We start from the raw sequence: 26,078 nt of genomic DNA, 5'->3' as shown, positions 1-26,078 counted from the left end.
AAAAGCGCTCGGTTGAATCACCCAAGCTTATTTCCAGGTACTGTAATACTAAAAGGCACCCATGTCCCATTAATTTACAATTTAGAGACGTTAAGGAAATTAAAGGCATAAATCATATTAAATGGGGCTCACTAAAGTTCAACTCCAGCTATTTTTGCTTACATCAGTGATTTGAATCCAGGATCTAGACTTTCTCTCCAGCTCCTTCTCCCTCCATAGTACTATGGCTATTTCCCTGCCTCTGGTTTCACCACACCTCACTGGGTAAAAATGCCCAAACCAAAACAATTTCCCCCAAAAACATGCATTAGCTATTAGACATAACATATTATACAGTCATATTATACAAATAAGGTATGCTCCCCAAAAGCTAAAAATTATTATGAGATGTTCAAAAGTCTGGAGCAAAACAGAATGCAATATCGATACTGACCATCCAAAGCAGATTTCCTGGGGGATGTTTTTTGTGATGTGGCTTAAAGTCTGCCCCCTGCTGGAATGATACTGCAAGATCTTAATGTTTCAGCAATGCAGAACTGTTTTACATTTTGAAGAGCTGGATACATATATGTATAAAATAAATAAATCAATAGCTTCAGCAGGGTGTGATTTCCCTAATCTAAGGGCAGATGCTCTGTCTTTATTTTTTAAAAAGACATTATCCTGTGATCTTGATTATATCACTATATCAGCAGAGATGCATTCTTTGAAAAATTCAGGATCTTTCAGAAGAACTGCCTGTTATGAGTGGCAAGATGCTGTTGCCAAAGCAGCATTCCTGTGTCCAGTTCTCCCTCACTCCCTTACTTTGTGTTGTGAGGGTATTATGGTGTTGATTCTTGACTCTGCAGGCAGCAGTCAATAATATGGTCTGTGAACAGAGCAACAGACAATGGGTTGATGTCACAATATGTGTGAGTGTTTCTCCATATTACAGGGGAGAGGGAAAGAATCAAAACATGAGAACCTAAGAACAGCCCTGCTGGATCAGGCCCAAGGCCCATCTAGTCCAGCATCCTGTTTCACACAGTGGCCCCCAGATGCCTCTGGAAGCCACAGGCAGGAGTTGAGGGCATGCCCATGGCACTTGTAACGTAGAGTTCCAACTGTTGTCACATAGCCAGAATGATGTCTCCAGCTTTTGGTCAGAAATTCAGAGTTACCAGCTACATTCATACACAGCATCCATTACCATGGATTACACCAGACCATGTGCCATTCTAACACTGGCACTGCTGTGTCACTTTCAGTTCAATAAAGGACAAGTCATCTCTGATCATAAGAAGGGTCTTCTTTAAGATATACTTTTTCATTCCCTAATGCAGTAACATACCAGAATCAAAATTGCTTGCAAATATAAACAAGCATGCTGTTAATTCAAGGATCTGTGCTTACATTACCCTCACCAATAAAAGCGAGTTTTTTGGTTTTTTTTACCATATGCCTAAAGGAGTTTTTAGCCAGGGGTGTAGCTATAACTGAGCAGATGGGTTCAAAGAACCTGGGGCCCCCAGCTTCACACCTCCATATATTCTTAATTATCTCCCACACTCCGAGGGGCTGCCAGGGAGAGAGGTGAACATGGGCCCCTTCTACCCTAGCTATGCCCCCTTTTTTGCATATGCTAAAGGAGTATAATCTGGGACTATTCTGCCTTCATGGGGATGGCATTCCAAAGAACTGGTGACATTTACTTTCCCATTCAATCTTATCTGGTGGTGGTGAGAAGAAATCACCCTGGGGGCCACCTAATCTACAGAGGCTGACATATAAAACTAGGGCCACCTGGGACCATGGAAGCTCTGGTTCCTATGGACCCTGATTTCCTAGGAATGTCTGGTTCCAGGAGAACTGCATCTGCCATTGCTCCTGGTGACAATATATGCTGCATGCCAACCTCTAGAGGCCCCACCATCCCTGAGCTTCCTGCCCACACAACCCCCCTGAGTTTGTGTGGGAATGGAAAGAGATCAGAGAACTTTCCCCAAGCCCGTCCTGAATCAGGTCAGTCTTGAATGAATTCATTTTGGCCCTTTGCAGATTAATTGTGATGTACTTTCGAGTCAGATAGCATCTTTAGTTTCTCCAGTCAGTGCAGCTGTTCATGAAAACATTTTCTCCTTGGGAAGGAAGGAAGGAAGGAAGGAAGGAAGTCCTGTCCTGTCCTTATAATCACAGCCCTTTTGCTGAAAGTTGCTCTCACCAATTAAAGTATGTTGATAGGACTATAAGGTGCTCCAATGTGCAGCTCGAGGGTGCACTTGGAAAAGATATTTCTTTTTTAAAAATATTGCTAAGTGAATTGATTTTGTAAATGTGCAATGTGCTTTCTGTATGCTGCTGCCCAGTCTAGGCATAACTTAAAGCCTATATATGGAGATATTACATCTGTCAGCCATTGCAAGGGAAGCTCTGAAGACATTTCTTGGCAAATTGTAACTGCTGAAATTGCTCATTTATGCAAAGTGCGGCACATGTGGATTGTGGCTGTGGCTGTGTATTTGGTCAGCTTCTACAGCTGTTATTCGTACATCTCTGCAGAACAAATCTATATGTTTAATTTTTAACAACTGTGTTAACGGTTGGTGTCCTTGTGAATTTTTGTATATTAGGTATATGCCTCACACTAATATATGAATGGAATTCCAGGCCTATTGTTATCCTTAGGATTTAGCCTAATTAGTTTTGCTTTCATTTTACTGAGTGGTAAACCAGTCAACCACTTCAGACTTTATGTGGGAGTTGACCTGACTGAATGTTCATCGATACCAAACAATATTTACTCCACATAGAAAATCAGATGTTAGGAAGAAAGTTCTAGTCTAGAACTTCTTGTCTAGACTAAGTTCACACTAGTTTTCCATGTGCAGGAATGTTTCTGTTTACTTATGTGACATTAAGTGCTAACCAAATTGTTTGTTCCAGAGGCAGGCAACACTCCCCCCCTCCAGAGCTCTGGGTTTCCTCTTCCAGAAAGACAGATAAACACCTTATTAGAGGTATTTAATAGCATAGCATAGCATAACACAGAAGAAGAAATAGAATGCATCAAGGAATAATAAAATATAAAAACAACAACAACAACGCACCAACCTCAGTTAGGTTAAGCTAAAACCAATGCTACATTCTAGAACGTATAAATTTCTTTCTGAGTTTAAAAGAAAGCATTGTGAAAGTGGCAACTGACATATGGAATCATATCTGCAAAAAGATACATTAGACATTCTACATCCAAATCCTTAAGTTTACCTATTATCAGTGTTTTTGCCTGATCACATCATAATTAGGGCAGTATAGGAGGTAGTGGATGATGTTCTCCACTTGACCAGCACCACAAATGTGAAGGTGCTGTTCCACTGGGAGTTTGTGGAAACTCCCTTCAAGTTATGCTGTGGGCATAATCTTGAAATGAAAAGTTGTGATTGCCTTCCTCAGTGGTGCAATGGTAATATTAATCCAATTCTGTGAAAGACGTCTGTTTCTTATAATGGTGATACCAGGAACAGAACTATGAAGACTGTAAAGCAGCAGTGTCTCTACTGGCATCCCATTCAAGGAGCCAATTTCTAATATCTTCTTTGCTCCAAGAACTAAGTTCCCCCACCAGAGAAAAGGAGTATAGGATGCGAGACAAAAGTTTAGTCCATTGATACCTACCCATATAGTGTAAATAATAATATTTTGCTGGGTGATGTTCCAGGAGGCAATCTAATTTCTTAAAGTACCTTAACAGTGCTAAATGGGCTCTGATGAAGATTCAAGGTAGTCCTGCCTCCATTCTTAAATAGGCAGCAGGAAGGCCCAAATTCTTCCTTAGGAAATTGTTCAGGACTATTTCCAGCTGGACAATTCCCATTCCACCCTCAGATCTCAACACCATACAATATCCGTGCTACCACCCTGCCCTGAAATATTTTAAGTGGGCTCCTTTGGAGTAGAAGAACTTCAGAATAGCCCCAGCTGTATGTCGAGCAGTTGCTAAGACAGTGGTAAAGTGTGTCTTCCATGCAAGGGACTTATGGAAGGAGATGCCCAGATATCTGGAGGAGGAGCATTGCTCTATTTGTTGGGCATTGATTGACTACCTCTGTTTGGTGTTACTACTACCAAAGACTACTGCTTTTATTTTCTCATAATTTATCCCCAGTTTCTCCCTTCCACAATAATCAACCAGTAGGGCCAACATTCTTCTGAGGCCAATCTCAGAGAAGAAGAAAAAAGAGTGCCATTTCATCAGCGTATATTAAAATCAAAACTTTGCACCCAGTAAGTGAAGGGGGAAAGAAACTTTGAACTTCCATGGCCCAGAGAGGTGTGAAAGTGTGGAGAAAGAGCCAAACCTCATTTGTCAGCTTGTCTGCTTTCCTCCTCCCCAGTTTCCATTGCTGAGCTCCCATATTGGATGGTGCGTATGTGACATCATTCTCAGGTGCATCAATCATTTTTCTCAAACCTAGCCACACCATTTTGCAGAAAAACCTTTCTCGTCCCGTCCCCCCCACCTCCTAATTTCTGGAGGTGCATGTCTGCTTATGTACTTCAGTGTTCCAGCATTTGACATAAAAAGCTGTGCAAAAACCTTGTGGTGGTAACAGAATAGATGGTGATGCTGAAATGGATTAGAATTGTATCTGGGCAACTACTTGAGAGAGTCTTGTTATGACACATGGGGTAAGACATTGTGGGAACTTTGCAGCAATGGCTAACTGAGCCTGGATGTGGGAATGGTACAAATGGAGACAAGACGTTTCTAATGCAAAATATAGAAAATGTATTGAGTAACAATCAAATAAACAATCTCATTTGTGGAATTAATAACATAGATAAACCAAATCATAACATGGGGAATTTGAGAGACTATTGCATGTATATCAACCTGGAAAAGCAAAGCATTCAGTAATAATAACCACAGGAGTGAATGGGTTAGTCATAGAGTTCTGATGTCACCACCAAAGCACTAGCAGCTAGTCCAACAACAAGGAGTCTTCCTAGGAGCTGTGCCTAGGGAGTCTTCTTGTTGTTGGACTAACTGCTAGTGTAGAACACTGCATGGAAATGGTTCCTGAGATAGGCAGGGAGTTAATTGACCTGGAAAACCATCAGGGGAATAGGCTGGTTAGAAAAGGAGGGGTGGGCAAAACACATTAATGCAGTGCAGCTGCTTTGGAGGTGGACAGGGGCGTATCTAGGGGTAGGGCAGGCAGGGCACATGCCCTGGGCACCACTTGAAGGGGGGTGCCATTTTGTAAAATTATTTTTTTTTAAAAAATGGCTGCCAAAAACAAAATGGCCACCGTGCATGCTCAAATGGCCTCTGTAAGGCCCTAGGTCATGCCAGGCCTTGCAGAGGCCATTTGAGCATGCGCGGTGGCCATTTTGTTTTCAGTGGCCATTTAAAAAAAAGATTTTTAAAAATGGCCACTGCACATGCTCAAATGGTCCCTGCAGGGCCCTAGAGGCCAGTGAGGGGAGGAGGAACCTTTGCAAACCCCCCAGCCTTTAGGAAGCCCCCCGAAGGGGCTACAGGTAAAATAATAATAATATATAATATAAGTCACTGTACACATATTCAGTTTGGCACTATGTACAGAGAATCAGGGCTTGTGAATACTGAGCTGATGCTTATGAGCTAGGATTGTATTCATTTGCTCTTACTTTGCTTCTTGTGATAAGTGAGTTAAATGGGATGTCTTGCTAATATGGCTATTAATGGTGAATTTGTCTTTGAATCAGTGTGAAATCCTTAATATTAAGGCCCACTGGGAGTTTCTTGCTCTCTTTCTCTCATTTTAACTGTCTTTCTGAAAGACTAGAATATATTCCAAGCAGTGACACAGTTTACTCTGCATATCCTTTAATTATTTTCAGAGTATCTGGGAAAAGTCAAATTCTCCATTTATTTTTAAAACTTATGTAATGGTGATGCTAAAATACATAGTAGAGAATTAGACAGGCACTTCTGTTTAGTTTTCCAAGTACACCTCCACATAGTATTTGGCTATTTCATGAGCCCCAGCATACTGAAATTTGTAGTTTTCCAGCATTTTTTGATCTGGCTAAGTCCACTGCTAAAATAGTTTTTGAAATATTAAAAGATTAATGAGTTTGACTTGTATTTTTGAGCTGATATTATGGTAAAGTTATCTGAAAGATGGGTGTCAGATGTTTGGACAGGGGGCGCAATTTCAGTGTTTGCCCTAGGTGCTAATTTCCCTAGATACGCCTCTGGAGGTAGACAAGGTGACTTAAATCAGAAGCAGCTGCACACTGTTAGGAAAGTGAAAGGGAGGCTAGATGTTGAGAGAAGATGAACATAAGAACAGCCCTGCTGGTCCAGATACGCCTATCTGGTCCAGTATTCTGCTTTGCACAGTGGCCCACCAGATGCCTCTGAGAAGCCCACAGGCAAGAAGTGAGGGCATGCCCTCTCTCCTGCTGTTGCCCAAGAGGGCAATTCTCCCAGGTTGGTCACTATAATTTGGGTGGTTAGTGAAAAAGGTCAGGATGGGGATTTTTATTATTATTATTATTATTAGAACTTAGGCAAACTCTGGGCATAGTTGTAGAAATCTGTTTGTGAATATACATCTCTACTATGCTCCGTTTGTCAAACAGGGAGATAACCTGGAAAGGGTCTTGCTCCCATGGAGACAGTGGTTGATATACTGTCTAGTGTTTCCTCCTCTGACCACCAGTGCTTGTCATTACACACACACAGCTCCCTGGTTGGGGGCTTCACTTTACTGGTAAAAGATGGAGAAGAGATGGAAAGAGGGTAATGGAATTCATGTTCGAAAGCAGGCAATTGCAGGAAGGGGATACATCTACCTGTCTTGTGGCTTGCCTAGGCTGGGACAAGGAAGCTGGAGATCTGCTTGGTAAAGGAGAACTCTAGCAGCTAGGTTGAAGTTGCGATGGAGGATTGAGAGGCCCCAAAATGGCGGTTTCAGCTCAGAGATTCTCAGGATTGGGGGACTCCAGGACTCATCCACAAAGCACACACTCCCTCTGGGCTTAGTTTGCAATGGGGTGGATGGTCAAAGAAATGAGAATCGGGATGTCCTCGATCCCTAGGAACAGCTCAGTGGATGATGTGCAAATAGTTCCATGGGCAGCTTTGTGAACTGTACTGAACAAAATATTAAGTCTAAGAAGGTTGTTTTTTTTTTTGAAAAAAAAATGCCTTAAAGATTGAATATTTTTGCCAAAAACCTTGGGCAGTTAAACTTTACTCCTATTCAGAGAGAGGAAGTTACGTTACCTTTCTAAAGTGAGAATTCCGATCTGAGTATTGCTGAGGGGCAGCAAGGAAGTCTTGTGACAAAGCTTACTGTTTTGGGAGATCCCGAAAGGCTGAATTGCCTAAGGGTAGAGAGCACTGCAAGTATCAGGCTCACCCTCCGAGACTGATCTAATGATGAGGTTCCAGACCTCAAGACTAATTTAATCAGTTGCAGGAAATTGTTTTCACATTTGGGAGGGAGAGATTGCTCTGCTGAGGAATTTATTTATTCTTATGATTGCCTCTAATTTCCTGGGGCAGGCATCTTAGTATATGCATAACAAGCTTAGTTACTTTCCCTCTCGGGTCTTCCCAAGTCATTGGTTTTCTCAAAGACCTGTTCATCCCTTCGGTTATTAGTAGCAAGCATGAGAGCGGGGCACTGATGCCTTCTCTCAGATTCCATTGCAAAATGTCTCTTTCTGTTTGGTCTCTGGCAATGCCAATGTGGACCTTAAAAGTCCTGGTACTGCCTGAGAGACCCATAAGTATATAGCTCTGGGCTGAAAGGGCTAACAGTATATTAAATACGTCTAAATTTTGCTCACAGAATTTTAAATAGAAACATTGGTACATTTATTTTTTCCATGTTTCCACTGTATTTGTTGTTGGAGTAGTTATTTATTTGATTTCTATACCGCCCTTCCAAAAATGGCTCAGGGCAGTTTAGACAGAGAAATAATAAATAAATAAAATGGCTCCCTGTCCCTAAAGGGCTCACAATTTAAAAGAATCTTAAGATAGACACCAGCAGCAGTCACTGGAGGTACTGTGCTGGGGGTGAATAGGGCCAGTTACTCTCCCCCTGCTAAATAAAGAGAATCACCACATTAAAAGGTGCCTCTTTGCCCAGTTAGCAGGGGTTGTTGTTGTCATATATTATACACATTTTATGACAGCAAAATCTATGCAATATGGACATAAAGTAAAAATCTGAGAGCAAATTCCTTTCTCTTTCTAACTCTTAAGCTACATACAAATTCTGTTGCCTTAATGTTAATGTTAAAGGCATATCATATTCTTGTAAAAAGTGAAACAAACAAGAAGACTTCGCAGTATTTCTGAATGACACAACAGCTTTATTATTTCACAAGTGTCTGCCTTCTTAGGACAGATGCAGATGCAACATTACCTGGAGTAAAGCGATCAGTCCACAGAACTGTATACTTTATCATCCTTCCTCACTCATGCATCATGCATCCTTCCCCATGCTTTTCTTCCCAGAATCATTTCTATTTGTGACCATTGCTAACCCTGGCAGCATTTTTAGATACCCATTCAGAACTCAGATTTTGAATCAGGGCTCTGAACAGACGTTCATGAGCATCCACACGTTCATTTTAACAGGTATTGGCAACAGTCACATGTAACTACAAACCTGGCTAGAGAGAATTTACAGGCAAAGACCAGCGGAAAGCACCATTCCTGGTTAGGGGTATGCAAACAGTTTCAACCTCAAACCTGTTCAGTTTGATGGTCCAGCGCCAGACTGAACACAATCCCTTTTTTGGAGCCGGACCGAACACCCACAGGCAATGCAGAGGCCCATTAGGCATGCACGGCAGCCTCCAAAATGGCTGCTGGGATAGGAGTGAGGCCCAGGACAGGCTGAAGAGCTTCTGAACCAGGCAAGCGGGGCAATTTTGGAGGCAGGCGGGGGGAGGGGGAGACACCTCCAGAGGCCCCTCTGTGGCTGTGCTAGCGACCTCCGGAGGGGGTAACTAAAAAATGTGTTTTTAAAATTTGTGAACCCTCACAAACCGAACCAAATGGGGGAGGGGGTTCAAGGGGGCACTGGACCGAACCTGACTGGTCCGGTCCGGGTCCAGTTTGGACTCAAGCTGAACTGGGCCAGCTAGTTTTGTGCACACCCCTATTCCTGGTTCCTTGGGTACATTCCTGGTTCTTTGGTTACACACACACACACACACACCCCTCCAAGGCATTCCCGGTTCCTTGAGTAAAGTTACACTGTTAAAGTTAGCTTTGGACTGCTAACAATGATCCTTCGTGTACAAAATAATCCAGAATAAAACCTGATCCTGATGACTGAATTTAGCTTTGCACATTTTTTAACAGATGGGTCGCAAGACAAATAAGCTGGCATGGTACAAAGAGCCTGACATTGTAGATCAACTGGAGAAGACGCTGGACTATAAGTTCTTGGAACTTCTGGTTGTGTAAGTGTTTAAACTTTTGACAATACTGGAGAAGATACTCAAATGTTTTCATTCAGAAACCATATTCCCGAGACTCTGGAAGAAGTTTATGCAGGAGATTCTCCTTCTCTTTTATGAACCAAGCATACTGGAGAATTTGAATCCCTTTCACAGAACCCTATTCTGTTCATAAAAAAAAGACATGAAGACATAGAAAAAGACATGAACAGTCAAGGCTTTGGATGGTAGTATGGGAGCATGTGTAATGCCATGGGATTTTTGTGATGAAAGCAAACCACCTACACAGTTCTCTTCAAAATACCTCAAAGAATAAGAAAAAACCCATGTTGGCAGTCTGAGAATCTGTGCTGACTGTCTTGCTGATCTGTGAAAGTTGTTAATGAATAATTAAACAATAGATAAACATTTTGCATAGATGAGTTTTACTACAAGTTTTGCATAAGTCTTTTTTGGTTGACTAAAATGACTTAACTAACACCTAATTACCTTACAACTAATTAATATTACAGCATATTAAAAATGTTCATAAGTAATAATATGGTTTTTTGCACTTTGGCGCATCACGTTATGTGTATTAATTTGCTTCTTCCTAGAGATCCTCGTCGTCTTCTTCCTCTAGCTCCTCATCTTCTGGATCTTGATTCTCCATCATGTTGTCACAAGCATCCTCTTGGTTCTATGTATTTTGCGATGCAGAGGAACACATGTCACAGCAGATGAACCCTGCTTTACGACAGCTGCATCTTCCTCCCTGGCATCTGGAGGTGGTGCATCCACACCTCACCAATTGAAGTACAGTCTTTGGAGCTGGGAGTTGATCGGTCATTATTGGTATCCAGACATCCCCTTCCATTTTCCAACCATATTTTCGAAGTGATGGGATTACACGCTTCATTATCATATCATTATTCCAAATTGCTTGATGGTTTGCTTGTAGTATTGCGTGGTGTAATACATCTCTTGTAGGTGGAAGGGTCTCAGATTGGGCTTGTTTCTGGTTTCAGCCACCACCTTAACCTATCAACCTGTGAGATCTGTGTAAGCAGCAAGTAAACCTGACATATACATTCCTCAAGGGCAGCAAATGTAACATCAATGGGAAGTAAATCTTTCCCCAGGCTTGCAAATGCACTTATAATATGATCATCGGCATTCTTGAAAGCTTTCCAGAAACTTACTTTGCCTTTCCTTGCAAAACCTCCAGTATTGTCTGCACCACTGATAGCATGTAAGGCAGGCAAAGCAGAAACCTTGTTGGGTCCAAGAGCTTCATATATGGGCAGCAGAGGAATAGCGTGGTACAACTCTCCTTTTCCAGTAATAAAATTCATGTCAGCCCATAATTCTAGGCACCGTTGAAGAGCTAGCACAAAAACACCAGTGTCTGGTAAGTGAATGTTGATTCTGGAAGCCCCCTTGTTTGTTGAATCAGCAGCATGAAGGAAAAGCGTTGTATCCGCTTCTTCCTGATTACTTTGAAGATGGCTTATATCTGTGTGTAGCTCTGCATTCACATCCCCAGGCCACTACCACATTTGTACCATTTGTGTGTGCTTTTTCAAGTATCTTCTTTGACGAGTAATATTTTAGTTCCATCTTTGTTTTCACATGTGAAATAATCCAGACCATGTGGGAATGTTGCATTTGCTAGTGTCCATTACTTTATCTTCATGATTAGCTTCATCACCTACTCCACTGTTTTCACCTGTACAAGGAATGCTGCTTATATTCAGTTTGTGAGATCTAACCCCTGATTTTCCCATAAGCCAGGCAATGTCTGCAAGACAGGATTCTAGTAATTATGGTTAGGAGTGTTCAGCGTGATGTAGTGGTTAGAGTGCTGGACTAGGACCAGGGAGACCCGCGTTCAAATCCCCATTCAGCCATGAGACTTGCTGGTTGACTCTGGGCCAGTCACTTCTCTCTCAGCCTAACCTACTTCACAGGGTTGTTGTGAGGAGAAACTCAAGTATGCAGTACACTGCTCTGGGCTCTTTGGAGGAAGAGCGGGATATAAAATGTAATAATAATAAATAATAATAAAAAATTAGTTGAATGAGGTGCATACCGGACTTGTTGGTTTTGCTGATGGTTTCTGGCAATCCAAAAGTTTCATTATTGTCCTTGGGAGTTTCTTCAGTGAGTAGTTTTGAGCTCTCCCTGTTAGCTCAGTTATTGGTGCCTCATCTTCAGCCTCACATCTCTGATATATAGCCACTGCTGTTCCATGAAGGGTTTGTTTACTGTTGGGCACATCTTCAACAAAATCAGTATTGCCTATTGCAAAGAATATGAATCTTCCTTCAACTACATCAGGAGGCAAATAGATGTCATCATTGACCAGCATTCTTTCTACAACAGTTGTAGCCATCTGTGCCTCAAGTCTTAAAATCCTGTTATAGTCAACACACAAACCAAACTGATGCAACATGATGACAGGCTTCTTGCTTCGAAAAGCTTGGTGAACTGCTATTGCAATTTCCATTTGTTGAGGCATTTCATGGGTGAATCTTAGAGTCGGTGATTTCTGTTTTGGACCTGGTCTTGGGACAGAAACAAAGACACTGTAGTCGGAGCTAAACTCATGGCATGCTGGTTGACTTCACTGTCTTTCTTTTCTGTGGATAGACTTGTGTTTGGTCCCTTGAGAACCCAACAGAAGAAGCTATACAATTCATTTGGAACATTCCAACCTGTAACTTCTGTAAGTGAACCAGAAAATACCCATCTTTCTGCTTTGGTAATAAAATTTTGTAGAATCTTAGCATCATCATAAAGTATTTTCATGTCATCATTTCCATCAATGTTGCTCTCTTCTGCTAACTGAATTGTGGCATCTCTTAAAATTTTGATAGAAACACATTCTGATTCATTCACTTATTTTGGTTTATGAAATTCTACACTTGGTATATCATGCTGTTTAGGTTGCTTTGTTTTTTTGTAGCTGGGATGTCTGTCCACATTATTTGCCATAAGAATTCCTGTGTATGCCTCTTGAAGATGAGCCATGGTGATTATATTTCCATCCAACAATGTATTCTCAAGCAGACTAAGGAATTCAATTTCGGCTGCCACCTCATTCACCTTGCTTGGTTTTTGTGGGCTGGGTGCTGAGCGATTAACATTTGTTACATGTGTTGCCCAGCACCATTTGTGGTATTTAATGTCAATAGCACGTGCATCTTGAGGATCAATGGATGTACAAAGCTTGACAAGCAGTTTCTTATTCCCACTTCTTTCAGCAGCATCTTTAAGTGACTGACTAGCATTTTCTGTAGGAACTAAATGCAAAGGATTCTTCTTGTAACCTGGTCCATTCTCACAAAAGAAACACAATTCCCTTTTGTAAGGTGATGCTTGAGATCGAGTGAAGGTACTGCTTGATGGTATTGGGTTTTCCTCCTCAGTATTCGGTTTTATCGTTTTTTCATATCATTCTTTGGCACGTTTGAGCATTTTGGTATGAACAGTTTCTTGATAACATTTTCTATGCCATGAACATCCTTTTCTTGAAGATCTTGCCATGTGACATCACTGAGGCGTCTACTAATCTCAGGAAAATGTTTGTTTCCATACTGAGCATGCTCCCTGTTAAAGCTCAGTAATTTTTCATAGGATATAGCAACAGACTTCTACAACATTGCCTCATTGCTCTCTCTCTCTGACAGATGATACAAAGCGAGTAGCTATTGTCATATCTTGCTACTTTAGCTCCATGAACTTCAGGGTGGGAAATGCCTTCCATTGTTTATCAATGAACAATAGTATCAAAAATATTTAAGTGGCGCAGAGGATCTGAAACACACACACAAACACAAATTGAAAACAAACAAACTTGTACATATCAAAAACAACCTCACACTCTTATCTAGGGAAATGTCATGATTAGCTGGGGTTCAGCTGGTTTCCGCAATATGCAACTCCCCCCACAACCCCTCTGATAATGTTGAATTACATGTTTATGTCATAAAGGGAGTTCAATCGCTGCCTAACTGTGGTTAATTACCTTGTCTGTTGGTTTATCAAACATGAATATTGCTTTTACATTATAAAATACCTAAAAAATTAACTTTCTACTTTAATGAGGGATTATAAAAAGCAAAGCAGATTACCAGACTGCCAACATGTTTGTTCTTGCTTTTATAGGTATTCTGGAGATAATTACATGTGGTTTGCTTTCATCACAAAAATCCCACGGGTTTCCAAATCATCGTATATGCTCCCACACTATGGAGCCCAACATCAGTACTGTAATAATTACATTAATTATATTCCTGACAACTGTCTCCAATATTAAATATAACAGTAATTGAAATAAGGTGCAACTCTGCCATAACTGGCCAGAAAAACTGGTCTCAAATGCCAGAAAGAAATATTTCATGAAAAAGACTGGTAGCAATAAAATAGTTTATATGTCTAGAATAGTGCATATTATGGGGGCAGGTGGTGAGGGTAAGAATGCTATTGAATAATGTCACCAACATAGTCCATGTTAAGGACAGGACAGGTAGTCTGATACATACAGGAACACTTCAATAGTAGCTTAATGGGATCTGCACATCTCTACTTAGGTTTTGGATTTAAGTATTAAGGAAAGCATTACTTTTATTCATTCGTTCATTTGATTTCTATACCGTCCTTCCAGAAATGGCTCAGGGTGGCTTACATAGAGAAATAGTCAAAAAATAAGATGGATACCTGTCCCCAAAGGGCTCACAGTCAAAAAGGAAACATAAGATAGACACCAGCAACAGTCACTGGAGGGACTGTGCTGGGGGTGGATAGGGTCAGTTACTCTCCCCCTGCTAAATAAAGAGAATCACCACGTTAAAAGGTGCCTCTTTGCCCAGTTAGCAGGGGTTTAACTTTTGTTAAACAGAGAGGGAAGAAGTGAAGTATATGACACTGAAATGATCACAAGACTACAACAGAGGGGCTAAAAATACATAGCCATAGTGAATGGAAGATAACCCAGCAAGTATGTAATCCCTTCTGTGAGAAAGCAGTCAATGTCTCTCTCACACCTAATCATTATTCCAGCTTCATTTAGAGGTTTCTGCCTACCATTTGGTGACTTTAGTTCTTACCTTTCTGAACTTGTAGGAAGGGGCAGGTCTTAATGTGCTGGTTTAACTCCTTCAGATTTCACACTCTGGGTGTCTTTAGCAGCAAAAATATGCTCGGTTTGAGCATCGTCCTTGCAACATGAAACCGAAAGGGAACAGAAGGGTCATCCTGGTAAGCTTAGCTAATGAACTGATTATCTCCAGAAGCCTAGTAGTTTGAATAACAATGAAGGGAAGACGCTGCACTTAAAATCTGAGAAGAGGGAAAATTCTGGAAGGAGGATTTCAATTGGGAACGCTGTCAGCATACTGAAGTAGTTCTCAAATGGTTCAGACAATCCAATTATTACAAGATTAGGATACATTGCTTACAGATGGGATGGTGAATATTTCAAAGATGGGTCTGGAGTATGTAAGAAGGACTGCTGAAATCTCAGTGTATGCAGTCTTCAAAACTACTTAATTAATATCAAAGCAAAAGTCCACTCAAAAGGAAAGGAAAAGAAATTTCCGTGCAAATCTGTTTTTCTCAGTTTGGTTTCCATCCTGCCCTTCACAGGTGCCTAAAACCCCTCCTATATTCTACTAAAGAAAACAACATGGCTCGGTGGTTGCCAGGAGCTGACACCAACTTGAGGGCACAACTTTACTTTACTTTACCCCATGGTGCTCAGCTCCTCCCCCCACCCTGGCTGTTGAGTGCCCGTGTGTGCTGCTTGGCCTGATTGAGTTGGGAGGATCACTTAGAGAGGCCATTGACTAATCCCCTTCCCCACTTCCCTTAGACCAGGGTTTCTCAACGTGGCAGGGTTTCTCAACGTGTGGGTCCCCAGATGTTATTGGACTTCAACTCCCATAATCCCCAGCCCCAGTGGTCTTTGGTTGGGAATTATGGGAGTTGAAGTCCAATTACATCTGGGGACCCACACGTTGAGAAACCCTGCCTTAGACTCATCTCATTGTTGTTGTTGCTTGCTCTTTCAGCCCCCTGAAAAAGGCCTCCCCCCTCCAAAATAAGGCCTGCTCTCTATTTTTTTTAAATTTTTTTTTAGCTGCTGCTGTGTGTGTGTGTGCACTACAGTGCTAGCACTCTGTGTGTGGTGCACACAGCACAAATCTAGACCACCCATGACCCCACACCCCTTTCTTAGATACCCACCTTCCCCCACCTCCCATTAGAGTTGGGGCGTAACCACATCTGATAACCTGGGCCATTGGGGAGATGATGGCTTTGGACAATCTGCCATTTCAGATGGTGGTAAATGCTGGCTTCCGCCAGCTGCTCCAGTTGTTTGCCCCCGACTACAAGATCCCCTCACACACCACATTAAGTGGTGGGTGGTGCCTTCCCTGTACTGGGTGTGCAGGAGAGGCCATGTTGGGGATTCTGCGTGCAGTAGGGCCCAACACCAGTGTACATTTCACTGCTGATCTCTGGACCAGCCGCTCCACACTGCACACTGCTTTCCTGTCCCTAAACTGTGCACTGGTTGGGGCAGGAGACAGAGGGGACCTCATCTTGCTTTGCTGGTGTAGACATCACCTCCCATCGAATGAAGCTGCATTGGGCAGTGCTGCATGTGGAGGATATGGGCAGAGACCACATGGCAGATGAGTTTTCAGGAGCCATGGACTGACAGGTCAATGCTTAGCTTTCCGGGCAGCCTACCCTCCAGCAAGGCTTCATGGTCGCTTTCAAGCAGAGTCAACTTGTATACATCCACTGTGTTACACACACTTTGAACTTGGTTGTGCAGGATGTGTTTGGCCTCAGGGAGGCAAAGGCCAGGCACAATAAGGGGCTTGCACACACAGGCCATGCTGCTCCCATGACCGCTCCTGTGGGAAAGTGCTGCAAGATAGCTAGCCATTTCCACCAGAGTGAAAAGCCAAGGAGAGGCAGCTTGAGCTGGGCCTGTCTGAACACCTGATCCCCTGGGATGTTCCTGCCTGGTAGAACTCCACCTTTCTCTTGCTCCAGTGCCTCAGGAGCAAGTGGCAGCCATTCACAGCATGGCTTGGATATGTATGACCTGTCCAACCAGGTCTGGAAACTCATATCTGAGGTTGTCTTGACACTCGAGCCGTTCTTTGCTGCTACGAACATCTTGTAGGCAGTGGCGCTGAGCCAGGCTTTACCTGCTGCTCTTCTGCTTGAGAAGATGGTGGGCAAGATCTAGTCCATGCTGACCACTGGGGAAGCAATTGCCCTGGCAGGTTGGCTGAGGACTAGAGTGGTAGATTGGCTCACCAACCCCTTGGGTGCACTGGCAGCGCATGTTTTGTCCTGCCTATGTGACCCAATGATGATGGGCAAAGCTGTCACTCCTGGCCAGCTGCCCGGGTGGAGGTGATCTCTTGGTTGAACATGTTAGGCAAGGCAAGGAGAAGATGCTGGGTCACAACCAGGAGGAGGGGGCTTGAGCACCTTGAAGTGCACAGTCCACCCAAAAGAGCACCATCACTACCACTTCCCAATCCAGCAGCATAATTTCACTGACAGTGGCGCCAACAGAGCCAGCAGTCCCACCTCTGCATTCCTTGGTGCCTTGCCAGGGGGCCAGGAGGAGCCCACCGAACCCTGCAGCAGTGCCTAGCAGTCTGTTATGTGGTACCTGCATGAGCTGGTGGTAGGATGGGAGATGGAGCCAAGCCCATTTTGGGCAATGCATTGCCAAGTCTGGCTGGACTTGGCAATGGTTGCTGGACAGTTCCTCTCGTGCCCACCAACCAGCGTTCAGAATGCGAGCTTGTTCTCCATGGCTGGGGACGTGGTGATGCCTTATCACTTGTGGCTGGATGCTGAGTTGGTCAAGCAACTGGTCTTGCTGAAGTCTAACCTGCCCTTGCTGGACTATCCTGAACTCAGAGGAGAATGAGTGACTCATGGTCACCCTCCACCCACTGACAGCAACCACCACCACTGGCGGCTCACCCTGGTCCAACACCAGATGCATCACAGTCTGCATGTTAGTGAGGCTGGTGCACTCAGACACGCACACACCCATCACTGTCAGGTCCATGTATGACAGGCTGGTGCCTGGAACGTTTAGCACCAATCAGAGGCCATGGTGGAGCAGGCAGGAGGTTTGAATCTGTTCATTGTTGTTATTGTTTTATTTGTTGTTTTAAGTAGTTTTTATCCTAGATAGCACAGATACGCACCCCTACCATGGCCGCTGAAGACGTAGACTGGTGCCCTGACATGCATCAGCCTGGCAGGCTGTCAGTCAGGGCCCAGGCAATCTGAGGCCATGGTAGCAATAGCAATAGCACTAGCAATAGCACTTACATTTATATACCGCTTTATAGCTGGAGCTCTCTAAGCGGATTACAATGATTTTAGCATATTGCCCCCAACATTCTGGGTACTCATTTTACCGACCTTGGAAGGATGGAAGGCTGAGTCAACCTTGAGCCCCTGGTCAGGATCAAACTTGTAACCTTCTGGTTACAGGGCGGCAGTTTTACCACTGCGCCACCAGGGGCTCATGGTACACTTTTATCCACACACACAGACAGAGCACATAAAGATACATGCCACTGGATTTCTTCTCCAGGAAGGTTTGGGTTTGTTTTTTGTTTTCTTCTCCTTGCCTTACTTAGGTGCCTATCCTTACATCAGGAGAGGCAAGGAGGTTTGATTTTGTGGTTTTCTTACTGAGCATTCTGTTGTGCTATTGCTTGCTGGATCTCAGATTGACAAAGGCAGAACTTGGGTGCCTGCCTGGGTGCCTTCCTAGAGCTGTGGTTTAATGTTCTGTTTGTAAGAAGGTGTTGTGGCGAGAAATGATCAGGACGGTGGCAGTTAGTGTTCCCTCTAACAGGAATTCCCAGATGTTGTTCACTACAACTCCCAGCATCCCCAGGTGCAATGGCCTTTGGCTAGGGATTCTGGGAGTTGTAGTCCACAACATCTGGGAATTCCTGTAAGAGGAAACACTTGTGGCAGTGTCTGTGTAATATTTCTTGGTGATTATTGCTGTTGAGCTCCATATCTGGCCTTGACTTTGAGACTAACTTGTACTTCTCTTACTGCTATGCAATCTGCATTCTGCTCTGCTTTGCAAAGGTGTACTCACTCAGTCAAAATGTGACTGAAGATCTCCAAAGATGTTGAGCTTATGGCTTTGCTTTCAAACTCTGGCAGCTAAGGGTGCTGCTGTGCTGTGGTAGCTGTTGCAAGTAAGGACAGAGTCGTAACTGTGTGAGAGAGCAAATTGCGCCTAGAATGTTACTGAAGCACTGGCACAGTGGCTGGCAGTGGATTATGGGTCTGTGTGAATCATATTTGGTGATCTACTTTTGAATATCTTTGAAATGTGTGTTCTTTTGGGAGGGACAGCTTGTGGGTGCTGTGTTCTGTGTTTCTGCCATAGGGAACAATGGGGACTCAAAACACCCCATTGTCCCCCATGAGTGGCTTTTGGTGACACCATAGCAGCTAGGGTGGTGGGGTATGATGCATACTACCCTCCACCCAAAGCCCAGAGCAATCAGGCAATCACATGATTTTTAATGATTTTAATTTTTTTTTTGTCATTGTCATTTCAGGTCACTGAAATGACCCTGACCTACTGACCCAGATAAGATTCAGTGTGGAGAGAGCAATTCTACCAATTGGTTTCCTCTGAAGACTGGTTTACCAATTGGAGATTTGGTCTACCAATTGGTAAACCAGGGAGATCTGGTCTGCCAATTGGTTTCCTCTGACGGCTGATCTTGTATAAGTGCCTGGTGTCTTAATATAACTAAGCTCATGTTCTACTCTTAAACTAAAATAATATTGTTTCTATATGACTTTCAAGCTCCATTTTGGCTCCATACTGTTCAGCTGAGTTGCTTGAATAATTCATAAGTTATCTAATTTCCATCACAGTCTTAAACTCTTATTTCACACGCTGAAGGCTGAATTAGAGGAAAGGTATTTTGGAAAGCAAAAGCAAAATGGCTACTTCTGTGTTATTCTTAAATTCCAAAGTATTCTTGAATTTGCTTCAAGCCCAAAGAAGAATGATTGCACACATTCCTCCAGCACAAAGCATGTCATAGGTCTGCTGGTTTAATCAGCATAACATCCTGTGATGTAACATGGAGGATAGGTGAATTAAGATGGACTTGATAAAGCTTTTAAAATATTCAAGTGTGTTTCATTGAAGCCATTGCATCTTTCTACTTGAGATGAGTTATTAACACTTTGGATGATTTTAGATAGAAGATCTCCCAATTCAAACAAGACAATGAAATTCCATTTTGGCAAGATCTAATTAAATCTTTAGCTGCAGTATTTAAATAGCTTAGTGACAGGGAAAATACTCATAAAAATGTTTTATGCTAGTTGGAAGTGTTCCATTATTCATAGAATTTCCCAAATTGCTGGCAAGAGTCACATATGCTATGTTCCTTCACCAGTTACAGATTATGATGACATTGCTGTTATGGACACTGGGTTGGGATTTTCATTGAAAATTATCTCTAATATCAAGGGCATCTGTGCTACACATTTCTCAGCTGGTACATTTGACATGAATGTACCATCTATGGATGCAGTAAGAGCATTGAGCAAATGGAAGGACACTTCTAAATCCCACTCTTCCATGTCATAACTCATTCATCCTCTTTCTAACAGTGGACCTGCTGGAAAGACTCAGAGGTAGACTATGTGCAATAGGGAAATTGATTTTTGATAGAGCTGAGCCAAAATGAGCTCCTGGAGGGTTCAGCCTGGTTTGTGGGCTTCAAAAAGGAAAGTCTTTTCAGTGATTCTTCAAAGTCACTTGCAATCAGGGCAAAAGTCTTCACCCAGTCAATCCTGCGGGCACTGATAATTCTAGTGGGGGTAGTCACACACCCCTCACTCCCTGATATCTATTCAGAGTGACCTCATTCTGTATCCGTTTCATGACTAGGGATGTGCAAACAGATTCAACCCTGAACCTGTTCAAGGTCAAACCGAAACACCCCCCCATGGTTTTTTAAAACCTTTAGACCCTTTGGGGGACTTCCTCTAGGCCGTGGTGGTGGTGGGTCCGTGAAGGTTCCCCCTCCCCCCTCCATCCTCGGTCATCACCACCACGGCCCATTCGAATGCTTTAATTTGCCCGTTTGGGCCTCCATATGCTGGCACAGCGGCCATCTTGTCTACCGCTGCGTATGCACAAATGGCCTCTGCAAAGCCTGGATGGCCCAGGGCCTTGCAGAGGCCATTTGTGCATGTGCGGTAGCCATTTTTTATTTTTTTCCCCACCACGCATGCTCAAATCTTCCCCTGTGCAAGCAGAAGTGCATTCCTCTAGCGCAGGCCTGCTCAACTTAGGCCCCCCAGCTGTTTTTAGACTACAACTCCCATAATTCCCAGCCACTGTAGCCAATAGCCAGGGATTATGGGAGTTGTAGGCCAACATCTGCAGGAGGGCTGAAGTTGAGCAGGCCTGCTCTAGCGCAAGAGGTTCTTTGGATGCAAGCCAATGTATGGAAACAACTTTATTTTCATGTAATTCTTAAACATGGAAATAAAGTTCCAAGTTGTTTCCTGTGTTCAGTAGGAGAATTGTGGTGCTTTTCCTTTGTGATGTATCTGATGCTTTGAGGTGTTAGTGTAAAAAGCTGGTAAGGTCAAGTACAAAAGGCTCTGCTGTCTTCCTCATTCCTTACTAGTCATGCTTGTATTATTTCCTACTATAACAGAAGCAAAGGAATCAATTCTATATAAAGCAAGTGAACAGCACTTCAGGGAGACATTAACCAGATTCTTGCCATCCGCTTTCAACTACATGAAAACTGCCTCATACTTCCTAATTCTCAGAAGCGATTCTATGTGCTGATTTTTACTGACTTCTGCTTACACCAGGGATCTCTCCTGAACAAGCCCCAATAAAATGAATGCAGAACTGGACATGAGCGATCTTGTGCAACTTCAATTAATTTCAACCAGATTAATCCCGGGAGCATTCAGGGATTGCTGCTGAAAACAGTGGCTGACATCTAGAGCAGTGTACTGCCGGTGCTTCTTACATCCAGTGGCATGCAGTGCTAGTCCGTCATGCACGCTCTCCCTAAAGTGTGAGCACTTTTCTGCAAGAGTGCAGATGCTAGTTTCTGGAGCTTGACTGTATTCCAGAAGTGCTCTTTTAGAGCAAAAACAACTAAATTGACCTTCAGCAGTATGCTGCTCTGGAAGTCAGCCAGTCTCTCAAGTCAAGATCTTCCTTTCTGCTCAGTAATTTGTAGAATCATTTACCCTGTACATCATGTTGTGGGAGGAACTGAGGAAACACAAGGGGGGTGAAGAAATGCACGTGATAAATGTCACAACACAGTACACAAAGGGATGTCCACGAAACGAATTTTGCATTTTTGATTTGAGGTTGAAACAAAATGCAGATGGCTGAAAAGTTTTGTTGAAACAGTGGTTGATCCCAGTTGTTTCAACAAAGCAAAAATGAAATGTTTTGAGTGTTTTGGCCATAGGGAACAATGGGGAAACTCAAAACACCCAATTGTTCCCCATGGGTAGCTCCTAGCAACACCAAAGTGGGACAGGTGATAGGGCATGATAGGTGCTACCTACCCCCCAACCCACAAAAGCAATGAGCAAGTGAGTGATTATAAATACATTTTTAACTTTTCCCCAAAACCCTCATAGGTTGCTATAGGGCTTTGGGGAAAAGTTTAGAAATGTGTTAAAAATAACTCGCTTGCCCATTTCTTTTGTGGGTTGGGTGGTAAGTAACACCCACCATGCCCTACTACCTGTTACACTCTGGTGTCCCTAGCAGCTACCCATGGGGAACAATGGGGTGTTTTCAGCACCCTTACTTAGCAGCAAGCCTAGACATAAGCTCAGCTAGAGCAACTTCAGCTACATTTTGACTTAGTACACCTTGCAATGCAGATTGTAGTAGCGGTGTGCATGAAACCTCTTTGCCTGGTTCAATTCAAGTCCGAACTGGACTCAAACAGAACTGGGAATGTTAGAAACTCACTGCCTCTGGGGGCCACTGTCACAGGGGTCTCTGCTGTCTGTCACAGGGGTCTCTGGTGGTTCCCCCTCCCTGTGCCAGCCTCCTCCCAGTCTCCAATCAGCCCAGTTTGGGCCATTTTACTTTATTTTGGGCCCATTCTGGGCCTCTTCACACAGGCAGTGGCCATTTTGGAGGCCGCTGTACATGCACATTGGCTATCTGCATGACCATGGTCATGCATATGGCCAGTGCACAGGTGTGGTGGCTGCTAAAATGGCTGCTGCCAGCATGAAGAGGCCCAGAATGGGCTGAAAATGGACTAAAAACAAAATGGGCCAAAATGGGACTAAAATGGATTAAACTGGGTCAATTGAAGACTGGGGGAGGCTGGTGGGAAGGAGAACCACTGGAGACCTCCCCCCCCACGGCTGCCCCCTCAGAGGTGGTGAATTTCTAAAAAATAAAAATTTAAGCATTAGAACCCCAGGACCAGCCAGGGTGTGTGTGGTTCGGCTTGAATTCGAGGCATACCAGGTCTGGTTCAGCTCATGGGTAGGGGTGTGCGTGAAACTGGCTGTTCCAGTTCAATTTGAGTCCAAACTGGACCCAAACCAACACCCCCTCAAACCCTCCTCAGTTTGGTTTAGGGGAGTTCACAGAACTTTTACCCAAAAAATTATTATTATTCTAAACTTACCCCCTCTGGGGGGGTTCTCCAAGGCGCTGGGGGGGGGTCCACAGAGGTTCCCCCTCCCTTGCTGGCCTTCTTGCCTTAAAAAATGGCCCCATTTGACCATTCTTCAGCCTATTTGGGCCTTTCCCCCGGCGCGGCGGCTATTTTGGAGGCCGCCACACCTGCTCAATGGGCCTCTGCATGGTCTGGACATGACTTCGAACTGGTTTGGTTCTGAACCTGCTTACACATCCCTACTCATGGGCAAGCCAGGGGCAAGCCCTTGAGCCGGCCAAGTTCAATGAACTTGGCTGGCTCAAGGTCGATCTGGTTCACACACCCCTAGATTGTAGAGCAGATCAGAGCAGTGAGTGAAGCACAAGTGAGTCTCAAGTCCAGACACAGAGCTCATCACAGCAATCTCCAAGAAATATTATGTGTGCACGCGCGCATGCACACACACACACACACACACACACACACACACACCTGCCACTAGTTATAGCAGCAATAGTGCAACATATTATTATACTCAGCGCTGAGAAAAGAAAACCACAAAATCAAACCTTCCTTGATTCCTTCCTCCTCTCCTGATGTATCCTTTTCAAGAGGGACACACTATAAGGAGATTGCAAGCCAAATGGAAGCCAGTGCAAGAAAACCAACCAGCAAGAGAAAAACAGGTGTCCATAATGGTACTCGAAACATCGAAACATTTAGATTGAAATGGGGGTTGTTTTGTTCTGAGCTTAAAACTGGCCCTTTATTCAAGGGGTGTTTTGTTTCAAGCTTGAAACCCTTGAAATGACCTGTTTCAACTCGAAACATTTCAGTGCCGAAATGTTCTGCACATTTCTAGTATGCCAGATCCCACAAATTTCTGGGGATTGTGGGAGGTCATTTTTGACAATATCTCCAAAAATACTTTTATAGTCCACATGATTAAAAGGGAGACACATTGAGAGCATGGCATCCCTGACATTTTTTGCAGATGCCCTGATATCTTCCTAGAGTGTTTCTTGATCGCTTGGGGGCAGTTAATTTGAGTAACCACTCTACAAGCAACTCAAACACAAGTTGAAACTTGTATATTTGTATGTAGAGCAGCAGTTTGGATGAACTTCCCTCCTATGCAATAAATAAAAACACTGGGAGGATGTCAGGACATCTGCAAAAAGTGTCAGGATCAGTGTACTCTCAGCAATCCCCCTTTCAGGGGTCACACGGCCATTGATTAAGGGGGGACCACTGTCCCCAGGCCCCAAGAGTCTGGGGGCCCCCAAGACTCCCCCTCACCCTTGGCCAGGGCGCCCCCTTGCCCCCTCTCATGCCCAGCCTGGGCATTGGCCCCTCCCCACATCTAACTTCAGATGCAAGGGTCATTGCTGGAAAAAGGGCTGGGATAGCCCCAGCAGAGGTTTATTTTCCCTGTCAGTGGTTGGTGGAATCACTGAAAGGAGGTGGTTCCAGGGAAAGGAGCTCCCTTTCAGAGATTCCACCAACCCAGTTCCTGGTACTGCCCCCCCCCTTGCGTCTGATTTCAGATGTAGGGGGCATGGCTTGGGGTGTGCAAAGGAACACCCAGTTGGTGGGGTCATTCGTTAGATTTTGTTCTCCACCCCCTGCCAAGATACCTATGCCCCTGACCCCTTTCAGTTATACAAACCAGAAATGTATCATCCCTGTTTAACATGTAGCTCCACCATAAGTTTTTTAAAAACAGGCATAGGAGGATAAATGATTTGCTTGATAACACCAGAAAGTTGTCACCTTCTTCTTTCACCTTCACCTCCTGAGAGACTATTGAGCCTGGCTGATAGCAACTAAGGTAAGGTAAAGTGTGCCGTTAAGTCAATTTCAACTCCTGGCGCCCACAGAGTCCTGTGGTTTTCTTTGGTAGAATACAGGAGGGGTTTACCATTGCCTCCTCCCATGCAGTATGAGATGATGGCTTTTCAGCATCTTCTTATATCACTGCTGCCTGATATAAGTGTTTCCCATAGTCTGGGAAACATATCTCTCTTTGTAAACCGCCCTGAGCCATATTTAGAAGGGTGGTATAGAAATCGAATTATTATTATTATTATTATTTCAGTGGGGATTTGAACTGGTAAACTTCTGCTTGTTAGTCAAGCATTTCCCCACTGCGCTGAATTTTCCCAGATACTCATAGGATAAGAATAGATGTTCTCGTCCTGGGAGTGCCACTGCCTTTCGTTTGGACTCCACTTCTGTGTTTATTTCTATATTCCAAGGCACCGTAGCTCTGAACCACAGGTGCAGGGGACAAACAAGGAATAGTCATTGCTTTTATGCCCTGCTTATGTGCAGAAGCCTTTGGCTGGCTGTTGGATGAGATGGACACTTGGTCTGCTCCACAAGGAAGTGTCCACTATATGAACTTAGCAATTCTTTATCTGATTTCCTGGAACCAACTTCTGTAACAATTATAGTTAGAGTTTTAACTAGAGATCTCTGGAAAATATGTATGCATCATAGCCTTTTCCCTTGGTCTCCTGCAGTTGTGAGTCAGGAAGCAACATCTCAGACAGACTAAAGAAGATTGGAACAACTAAGAGCTACAGTGACCTGTTTGTGGTAAGTAGAATGACCCTATTTGTCTCAACAGCTTACATTAGCCGTTCCTCTACATAAGGCATTAGAGAACCTGAAGCATTTGCAAGATTTGGGCCAGGAATATATTTGTGCAGAATTCAGTGCACAAATACAAGCGGGGGGGGGGGGGCAAAGTAAGAGGTTAGTCCACTTGCAGAAGTTTGAAACAAAAATATCATTGGCAGGATGGTATTTCCAATTAACTGCACCAGTGCAGCGAGGAAGCAGCAACTTTTGACCCTTTCCTCTTCCCCAAGAAGCCCTCTGTGCCACCTGAAAATATGTCTCTGAGGACTG

General features: G+C 43.7%; 1 protein-coding gene across 4 annotated transcripts in view; it reads left to right on the top strand.

Annotated features, from left to right (window-relative positions):
• The window catches only part of LOC128341085 (uncharacterized), a 239,414-nt gene that overhangs the window by 43,007 nt on the left and 170,329 nt on the right, over positions 1 to 26,078 (top strand). For all 4 annotated transcript variants that reach the window (XM_053287347.1, XM_053287431.1, XM_053287192.1 and 1 more), the window contains 2 exons: positions 9,362 to 9,462; positions 25,688 to 25,763. In XM_053287347.1, coding sequence (XP_053143322.1) covers positions 9,362 to 9,462; positions 25,688 to 25,763 — 177 coding nt within the window. The remainder of the gene's footprint in view (positions 1 to 9,361; positions 9,463 to 25,687; positions 25,764 to 26,078) is intronic.

The sequence above is a fragment of the Hemicordylus capensis genome, chromosome 1 (assembly GCF_027244095.1).
Source record: "Hemicordylus capensis ecotype Gifberg chromosome 1, rHemCap1.1.pri, whole genome shotgun sequence".
Classification (NCBI taxonomy): domain Eukaryota; kingdom Metazoa; phylum Chordata; class Lepidosauria; order Squamata; family Cordylidae; genus Hemicordylus; species Hemicordylus capensis.
This window is presented reverse-complemented; position numbering and strand designations above follow the sequence as displayed.